This window comes from Zeus faber, assembly GCF_960531495.2.
Source record: "Zeus faber genome assembly, chromosome: 12".
Taxonomy (NCBI): Eukaryota; Metazoa; Chordata; class Actinopteri; order Zeiformes; family Zeidae; genus Zeus; species Zeus faber.
In genome coordinates, this window is record NC_137196.1 from 14,062,932 (window position 1) to 14,072,931 (window position 10,000).

Here is a 10,000-nt window from a genome sequence, read left to right on the forward strand (position 1 = left end):
GGGAATCAGATTCACGCCCCTCTGGCTGGGGAATATGCATCCCGTCATGACCTGTGTCTGCGTTCGGGAGTTTGGCTCGCGGCCCGTGAAATTGCACCTCACGCTCAATTATCATCCGTAAGAAAAGAGGGAGAAGAATTCCGTCGGGGGATTAGGGATCAGAGGGATGTCTGAGGAGGTCCGATGGGTTGGGTGTGCGGGGCTTGTGACTGGCTTCGACGCAGTAATCGGAGATCCGCCATTGTGCTGTATCTAAGGCCTGTCCGCCATGGACGCTGTATCGAGAGAATGGGGGTGTGGCGGCTCCCCAATTCCCAGTTTTAGATAAGATAAGCTGACCGATGGGGCCGGAAGGCTAAATATAGCCCAGGCTTAACAGGAGGGTGTGCGCATGCTTTTGGAGATGTCGGGAGTTTAATACATGGTAATGCGCCATTTATCTTGGAGCTGGGAAAGTGGCGTTATTGCATTAGGGATGTGAGCAAATGAGCATGAGATCACCGGCTGGTCCTTCCGACCAGGCAAATAAACTGCTTCCCTCACGCTGGACTTTGGGCGAATGGATCTATTACTTGCAGCGCTATCAGTGCCATCTCTTGCATGGGAGTGCCCTCGTAGGCGGGTTACGTGTTGCGAAAGAATGCGTCGAGATGATTGTGATTCACTAATTTGAACGTTATGCAGTGGTCCCGCGGGCTGCCAAAAGATGGCTGCTCCAGAACTCATCAGTTAACAAGACAAATAAAATAAAATCTCAAATGGAGACAATTGGCCCACAACTGGCCACGTAAATATCACGCAGCTCATGGTTGTAAGTCTGCATGCACGCCAGTAGTTTATCATTCGGTCTTTGATGTGAATTTGTATTCCAGCCAATCCCTGAGTTTTTGCCTTTTTGGGGGGGGTTCAAGCAAAGAATTGCCAATTGTTGACAGAGGCTCTCCCCCGTCTGCCTTTCGGAAGCGTTTGTAGTTTCCCTCTAATCCGCGGGGTAGATGATGCGGTTTCATAAATGTGCGGGCTGCATCCATCTGAGCAGACTCTGTGGTCTGTTTCAAGTCGGGCGCAGGTGCCTCTGCCGGCCTTATCTTCATCTCTCGCAGCGGAAATATTAGATCATGGCACGGTCGGTGTTTATGCTTTAGGAGGCGGCGTTCAAAGGAAGCGTCTCTCGGAGGCGGAGGCGGTTTGGCAGGCTCCACGAGGAGCTTCGGGCTCGCGCGACCCCAAGACTAATCCATCTACGAGACAATTTGTTTCTCAGCGGAATTACGGAGCCCGAGGGAAAGGGATTCGGGAGGTTTACAAACGTGTTGTTTTTTTGCGCAGGGTTTCTGTACATCCTGGAGGGAATGTGCGGGGGAAAGCTAGGGCTGCTGTTCAGACAGGAACAGTCCTAACAGCCTGTACCTTAAATATCACTCCTGGATTCCCCCCGTGGCCCAGGCAGGCGCATACAGGTTTGGGTGTTTTGACCTTTGACCCGTGACCCATAACAAATCCAGCTTTCAAAATGACGTCGTTGGGTCCCTGACAGCGGCTTAAGCCAATGGAGCCAACTTTTTTAGTTGCTACTTTGGCATTAGGTGAAGCAGTAATTTGGACTTTTTTAAGGAAACATTCACAAATTCACTCCCTCATTCCATTTGGAATTATTTAGTGATTCAGTGAAGAGATTCATTTGTCATTGTCTACTTGGACCATTCAAACGGCGGCATGATCCATACCCTCCCAGCGCTAGGATAAAAATATTTCTCTATCTTTCCCGAAACCTCCGTCCTTGGAAAAGTATTTAGCAAGCCATTGTTCGAGTAGACGTTTGCACCGCGTATAAGCCTTTCCAGTTGCTGCTTTTTTTTTTTTTTTTTCTGGAGAATGTATTTTTGGAGAACTGACCGCATGTGTTTTATCTGCCTGAGTGAGCCCAGTGTAGTGCATGTGAGAACGACGTGCCAGGGCTTACCGCCGTTCCACTGCCATCTGATGGAACCAAAGGATTGTGATTGTTGGGTGTCAGCCGTTGACTGGGCATCGACCGGGCAATAGTTCTCTTACTGTTTCAGGAGTTTGGATCATTGCCATGGTTACATTTGTTTGTTTATAGGGTCAACACAATTGGAGCTCCAAGTATAACATTCGGGTCGTCTAATATTCTGGGTGTGTTGTGCCCACTCTCCAGGTTATCCATTATGACGCCTCTGTAGGACGCATTATTAGAAGATGGAAAGGTTTCCGCCTTCATGAGAGGTTACGTGAGGTTATCAGGATGGCCCTGTTTCCGTTAAGTTGTTTTATTTTGTTCATTGAGCTGAGGAGAGAGGGTCAAAGAACTCCGATTTTTGCCCGTTGGAAAAGAATTCCCCCTGGAACTTAATCTGCCCATTGTGAGTTCCGCCTCCGCCTCTGAAGTCGGTTGCAGCGCTTTCTATGCGCCCGTCGCCCCCTTTTGTGTGGCGTTTCTTGCAGGCTGTATTGTGTGACATCCTTTCTGAGCTTCTTGATCGCTCCCAAAGGTCTGATTGCTTTCTGAGGTTGACCTGGACCCTTTCTTAATAGGAAAAATGCACATAAATGGAAATGGTGGCGTCATTTGGTTCTCAAAGTGCCTTACTTGTTTGCGTTGCGAAAACACACACACACACACACACACACACACACACACACACACACACACACACACAGGAATGCAAATTTGCATTGTTAGAAACTCCATTTGGCCACTTCTCCACTCCAATTGTCCATTATACCCGCTCACCTCCGTATTGAAGGAAAGTCTCATTAAATACAATCCTTTTGCCCAACTCTTAAAATGGCATCAAATCGACTTTTCTAGTCCAACAAATGATTAGATGACACAAAAATTTGAGTTATATGAATTACCAATCTACCATATGCTGTGTAATAAAGCTTTGTTATTTTTTATTTAACGCAGCTGCCGGGGTCCCGGCCCCCATGTGATTGTCTATTAGACATGCCTTCAGTTATTGCTGTGATGATGACAGAGGTGATCTAAGTGTCCGTGTTTAGCTGGACTACATGTGGTGCCAGGCCAACCCAACAGATATTTACAACCCCGGCAGCCGCCAATCTTTTACTAGACATCAGCGGCGGCGGCGGCGGCAGCACTCTGGCGTGGAAACAGAGTCACACGTCAGCGCTGGACAGTTGGACCGGCGTTGCCTCCGAGCGCTACGGCTCCATTGTGGAAAGGATTGTGAGGGATCTGTGCACCTCTTTAAGAGCGGCACTGTCAATTCACAAATAGAAATGGTAACCGGTGCTCGGGCGTCGTGACGCAGGCATTGACGTACATCAGGTTTTCCAAGATGTACTTTGTTCGTGCATCTGCCTCGGGGTTTTTTTAGTTTTTAAGTTTAGTGATGGGAAAATATCACGTTTAACAAAAGACTCAAATACACACACTCAAGTAGTATCTTAAAGTATCTTAAAGTCTTTATCTTATCACATCTCATCTTATGTTATCTCGTAACTAACAGGACTACATCATATATCATGCTATTTAATGTCTTTGTCTGTGTTTTTTCAAGTTTTTGGAAATTGGCAATAATTCAAGAGTTTTAAGAATAAAAGACAGACTAACGTTCCCTTTTGTTTAACCAAATTCCTTCATGATACTGTCTGTATATCATTGGAATCGTTGACTTAGAAATGTCAAATGTCTTAGAAAGTCTTACATTTTGACTGGGAATGCACTAGTGGAATGAATGAGTCATATATCACAGGTACGAACATTGCTATGTTAAGTACTTTGATATAAAATCCCGAAACTATGACATTCAGACTTTGTACTGTGGGGTATATAATTATAACCCCATAAGTAAAATAATAATAAAAAAAAAAACATCTCACGAATGCAATGAACTGCAGAGGAATGCAGTGTCTCCACAAGTGGCAATAAGTGTACATGCTTTCTCATTGCGCCTGAGGCTTTGGGAGACGTATTCAACCTTGCGTGCCCTGGTCGAACCAGACTGTATTCATTTGAGGGAAGGTAGCTTTCCATTTCATGCTCCTGACATCTTTACCGTCACCACCTGTCACACATGGACAAACCATCTGGAATGTTTTGGAATGTTTTGAATTTTGACTTATGCAATGTCCATACCCTGCGTCGGTCAGGCAGGGCTGTGGCCGATCAGACAGGGCTGTGGTCGGTCAGGCAGGGCTGTGGTCTGTCAGGCAGGGCTGTGGTCGATCAGACAGGGCTGTGGTCGGTCAGGCAGGGCTGTGGTCTGTCAGGCAGGGCTGTGGTTAGTCAGGCAGGGCTGTGATCTGTCAGGCAGGGCTGATGGACAGGGCTGATGGACTCCAACAGAAGCCGATGCCGCCTCTCCGTTGTTGTGAAGCATTCTTTTGTTCTCACATCATATACACCCAGGAGCTCGCTTAAATGGCCTCTCGCCGCCAGGCTTCTGGTATCACAGTTAATTTGGTCTTGTTGCCACCATAATGTCTCATACATGGAACTTGGGATGAGGGACATGTCTGCCTTTCAAGCAACTGCATTTGTTCAATTCTAAGTTATTCACGCGGAATCTAACTCAATACTTATTACAAGTTACAACCCAATCTGAAACCATCAAGTTGATTCTTAAGCCAATTGTATCAGTTGAGAAACATTCCGGGTCTTCTCATAGAAAAGTCTGTGAGAACTTCTTGAACATCTCGCATCTCCACTTAATCAACACAAAGAGATTGTTATTGTCACAATATCTAAAGGAATTCATTTTATGATCTGGGAGTTCCATAGCACCTGAAGCAAAGGCATTTGTGAAGTCAGGGCAGGACCTCTCAGCGGAGGCAGCACTGGCGCATTTCGCATCCAAGGTCGCGCAGATTGATCACGCTCCAGCTGTCGAACATACACACACATGCAAACACACACAGGCACACACACGTGCACACACGCATACACACACTTACGCACACACACAATGCATATGAATGCAGGAGGCCATTAATCCAGGAATGGCAGCACGTGCAGTGGAATTTGCACGAATGTGTGTTTGTGAAATATAAGGTGCCAGTTATTTTTGTTCCGAATTGTCGCGAAAGGTAGTAAACGTAGAGAGGATTTAGGAAATGCCAGGAAGGTCAGAATGAAAATGGTGTGGGGTTCTGGTTAAATGACTCTGCCGGCTAGCGATAATTTAAAGTGTGAGGTGGAGGAATGAGACTTTAATGCCCCTGCGTACGTGTATGCGATGTGTTTATTGCAGTCGCAGTCCAGAATCCGAGATGGGGGTGAGAGTGGGGGTGGGTGGAGATGGGTGGTGGGGGGTGTCAAACCCGTAGCTGATCAACCCTGACCTTCTCGACTCAAAGACACGGGCTCCCCTACCGGCACGAGACACAAGAGTTTTTTCGAGCGGCCCCGGGCGCTGTTCAGATAACGCTCCTGCCAGGGGCTTGTCAGCCTGTTTCGTGTCTCTGTGCTGGTGCCTTGGACGTGCCGTCAAAGCGTTTCAGGCCCACGCCAAACAACTGCTGGATCGAATTCAAAAGTGTGATGGAAGGAGATGCCCGAGATCAGGCTGGAACCGGCCAATTAGTACGTCTCTCTGATAGTGATAGATCATTCCCACCATCACTCATCCTCGGCATGTTGTCCATATTTTGATTACGATCTTCAATGCAAGAGTTTCCAGCTTTTGGTGTGTACACCTGGTGCAAAGAAAAGGAAAAAAAACAAGAAGAGGTTGTAATTTAGTCTTGCCCTTAAAAAAAACCTCAACCTCGTGATGTATTTGTATTGATGTAGTTCTGATTGCAGTCCTCCTTTGGACGTGGGCGAAGACTGAAGGTGGCACCCTAACGGTTTATCTCATGTGTTATAAACATAATTACATGCAATAAACAAGTTGAAAAATATTTTCACGGTTGCACGTTGCCGGTCAGTGAGCAGAGTCTGAAGACAGGCCAGAGGCGTGCCCAGGGACCTTGAGGGGGACCAGAACGTGCCGCTATGTTTGGAATCTGATACGGTTCCGCATGCCGCTCAGCGCGTCTCTGAACCCCGGTTCCCCGTTCTAACCCCCTCCTCTGTCTGCCCCGCCCTCCGACCCCGCCCAACCATCCCTTAACGTCACCCTGTTCACCCACTTCACGAGCTGAATCGCTGCATCGATGCGCGGTCAGGATGGAGGCCCACGACTGGTTTTGGTGCTCAAACGAATGTTTTTCTCTTTTCTTATTTACACTTACTCCCTCACAAATGTCATATTGTTTTTTTCTCTTTCTGTTTTGTTGCTTTGGATTTTCTGGTTGTTATCACTCGTGTTGACAGCTTTTTAACGGGGCGAGGACCCTCCCGGTCGGCCCTCGACCCGTTTCACAATCTATCAACCGCAGGATCTTCTCAAACCCGCGGTCATTTTGTCTTGGTGCTCGTGGCAATCTTTCAACATAATGGCGGAGGTTGTGCCGAGGCTTTGCTTTTGCTCTGGTATCCACGCAGAGAAGGAGAGGCAGAAAGCCATGGATGTTCCAAATGCCTCCTGGGGTTTTCAACGAGGCACTGAGGGATGCATGACGAGTGCGGGCCTGCCCTCCTGCTTTTTAAACCTTGCATTAGGCAGACACTCTATAGAAGGTTCTTTTCTAAAATAACACACTATGCTTCAGGGACAGTTTCAACTCAGCGCTTCATTCCGGAGGGGAAGCGTTGTAGGTTTGGCAAACAGACCTGCCACTTTCCATCTCCCGGTTATATGTTGAATTCTGATTCAGAATCCAGGCCAGAGGGAAATTTTCTCGGCGATAACTTGTGTGGTATTTCCTCAAGAACGAGACAGGGGTGTGGTGGTCAGGTGTAGCCAAGTTATTTTGTTGACACTGTTATGTGCAGGTCGGTAGCGCGGTGTGGGAATTCTGTATTCTGCGGCATGCCAGACAATGGCAGCTCCGGCTGAAAGAGGCGAGGCTTTTCAGTTGTCTTTTCTGTCACAGTGAACGCACCCGCTTCGGCGCTTGACGGTGACGCTGATGGTGATGGTGATGAATTGAGATAAAGACCTGAAGGTTCCCGTGAGATTCGTGGCCGTGATACAATAGGAACGATGATTGCGATGTTTGTAGTGCCTGCTTTTTCTTTCTTTTTTTTTTTTTTTTAACCTGTGCTGTCAGCATGCTGGGCATACAACACAGAGTATTGTATGCCATTTGCATCCAGGACAGAGTTAGTCTGCAAGAGGAGTTCAAGTTCTCAACCTGCAATGCAACTCTCTATTAATTCATAAATCATCAAGAACTGCTGCAATAACTCTGTCCTGTGGATGCCCTGTAGAATGAGAAGAGCACAGTTTTGGTTATGGAGAGCCACCACCAACCCCCCTCTTTGGAGAACTATTTATCATGTTGGGGTCTATAAACAACTGATCGCTACTCCAAGAGGGGGAGAACCACCACGGTGAGACAAATAAACATAGAAACAAACAACATTTACACAAAAACATGAACATTGGATGACAACATGTATTGAAAAACTGAATTAGGTCCAGGAAAACTGGAACTACAACTGGTCCCGTGGCCTCTTCCTGTCAAAGTTATGGCAGCAAATGAGGGAGGAAAGGAGAGGAACGCACCCCCGGTTGCTGGGGTGCACTCCAAAAAGGGGTGCGTGTGTGTGTGTGTGTGCGTGCGTGCATGCGTGGGTTTGTGTGTGTGTGTGTAAGATATCCACCGGTGAGTGTACATGACTTATCCCCATTGGTACTGGTGTAGAGGGTCGGTATTATGTTTCGGCGCCTCCAAGCAGCGCAAGGGGCCCCGAAGCCCCCCGAACTCCACAGCCCCGTGGACAACCCCCGGCTGCAGGAGATCCCTGGGTACCCCGCCCTGTGGCCACGGAAGACCCCCGGGGCCTCCAGAGAAGCCACAGGGCCGTGGAGCAACTCCCGCGCCCAGCCCAAGGAGCATGACCAAGTCCCAGGGAGCACGAGGAGGCCCTGCGCCCCAGCAACGTTCTTCCAACTTCCTATAAAACAGTTGTTCCACTAATTTTCTGCTCCAATTGTACATAGATATTGATCGACCTCGAGCACCAAGACGTCTGACCTCTGTGCGTACTGTGGTTGCTGTGTTTCAGATGCTTTCGGCTCGAAAAATGCCAAGAAGATTAATAATAATAATAATAATAACAATAATAATAATAATAATAATAATAATAATAATAATAATAATAATAAAACAGAGCAAAAACAATAGGTTTCATGATAAAAGTTTTTTTTGTAGAGCATCATTGATACAACTAAAAAGTTCTTTACATTCGATGAAGTAAAAACTAGGACAAAGAACACAGAAAGAATGACAGAAAGCACGTAAGCACCCTGGACTTTGATCCGTACAATGGCTTAATTCTCAGTCATTAGTTAGATAGTGGGAGTCCGGACCCTGGAAGAAGCAGAGCGACTCGGTCGGTGCCGCTGTGCCCCGAGCTCGGACAAGAACGGAAACCGAGTGTTGTCGGAACCGCCTGCCAACACTCGGGTTCTGGCCGAGTGGTGTAAGCAAAGCAGGCCGGACTCCATTTAGAACAGTCCCGGCCCTTTTTGTTTACGCTGCGGATTGTGCTTTCAGCTCTTCCACGTGGCGTACGTCCTCATCAAGTTTGCAAACTCCCCTCGCCCCGACCTGTGGGTCCTGGAGCACTCGCTGGACCACGGCAGAACCTACAGTCCCTGGCAGTATTTCGCACGTAAGTCTGGTATTGTATTTGGTATTCGGCCTTGGAAACGCTTTATGTGCATTGCTGCGTTACATCAATGGGCTCAACGGCTGGTTTTGGGTTTGGTCAATGTTCGAGAAATGACTCTGATTTCAAACTGCGATTTCAGTTATCATATCCATTCCGCGAGACTTGTAGCGAACTCTCTGCAGAAGTGAAAGATGCACCGGAGCTTTCTCGCTCTTAAAAGCAAAGTGCATTCATTTATATAATCATTTCATACAAATACAGATAAAAGATAATCAAGCAGAGTTAGTTGGAGGTGTGCTTAGGGCTGAAAATAAGTCCAGTGTAAAATAAAATATATCTTTGAGAATCAAAGAGCCAAATTAAGGAGTGAACTCGACAAAGCCTAGTACTCATCTCGCTATCTCCCTCTCTGGATAGGCCGAGAAATGTTTTTCTTTTACATTTTTCCGTCAGCCTCTGCACTCCTAAGACCCTCCCCACACTCACGAGATGCCAAGTCTCACAGTGATGTTAAAGCCACTCCCTGGGAGGCACCTGTGCAGACTTCCTGCCAAGATGGAAACAGCAGTGACTCATCTGCTTTTTTCTCTCAGGGTCTTGAGTCTCAGGGTTTTATTTTGCAGGCTCTTGCTGACTGTTGAAAAAGGCGGCTTGGTGCTTCCTACTGCATATCGAGGTCTTTTTCAGACATTGCTTTGGCGGTTGATTAAATGATTATTAAAGGTGCTCACTGAATTATTTTTCCATTTTCACAGAAAGTGAAAATAACGACCAATTTGATCCATTTCTCCAAGTTTGTGGCAAAATAATTTCCGAAACCAAAGTCATTCCTTTGATTGTGGAGATTGAATATGTATTCTAATGTACATTAGTTCTGGAATTATCATTATCACACTCTCCTCCTGGAGTTCGTAGATTTTTGTGAGAGCCTTGTTGTTTTGGCGTCAGATATTTAGTGCGAGTATGATCTTGTTTTTTTTGTTTCCATTTTGCCGTCAGATTCGAAGCGTGAGTGCATCGAACGGTTTGGAAAGCAGCCGAACACACGGATCGCACGGGACGACGACCAGATCTGCACCACGGAATACTCAAGAATACTACCTCTGGAGAATGGAGAGGTAAAACCCGTTCCTCTCTGAAGTGACGAATAGCGGGCGTTTGGGATATTTCCGTACGACAAGGAATGTTGAAATGAATCTAAATAAACGCCTCCCCCTCTAGATCGTGGTGTCTTTGGTTAACGGTCGTCCGGGATCGAGGAACTTCACCTACTCCCCGCTGTTG

General features: G+C 47.0%; 1 protein-coding gene across 1 annotated transcript in view; it reads left to right on the top strand.

Annotated features, from left to right (window-relative positions):
* LOC307237614 (laminin subunit alpha-3-like) overlaps positions 1 to 10,000 on the top strand; it is a gene marked incomplete at its 5' end in the record, with an annotated part of 66,422 nt that overhangs the window by 1,363 nt on the left and 55,059 nt on the right. Inside the window, 3 exons of the mRNA XM_080010372.1 lie at positions 8,599 to 8,716; positions 9,716 to 9,834; positions 9,938 to 10,000. The exon at positions 9,938 to 10,000 is cut by the window's right edge and continues 108 nt beyond it. Coding sequence (XP_079866498.1) covers positions 8,599 to 8,716; positions 9,716 to 9,834; positions 9,938 to 10,000 — 300 coding nt within the window. The remainder of the gene's footprint in view (positions 1 to 8,598; positions 8,717 to 9,715; positions 9,835 to 9,937) is intronic.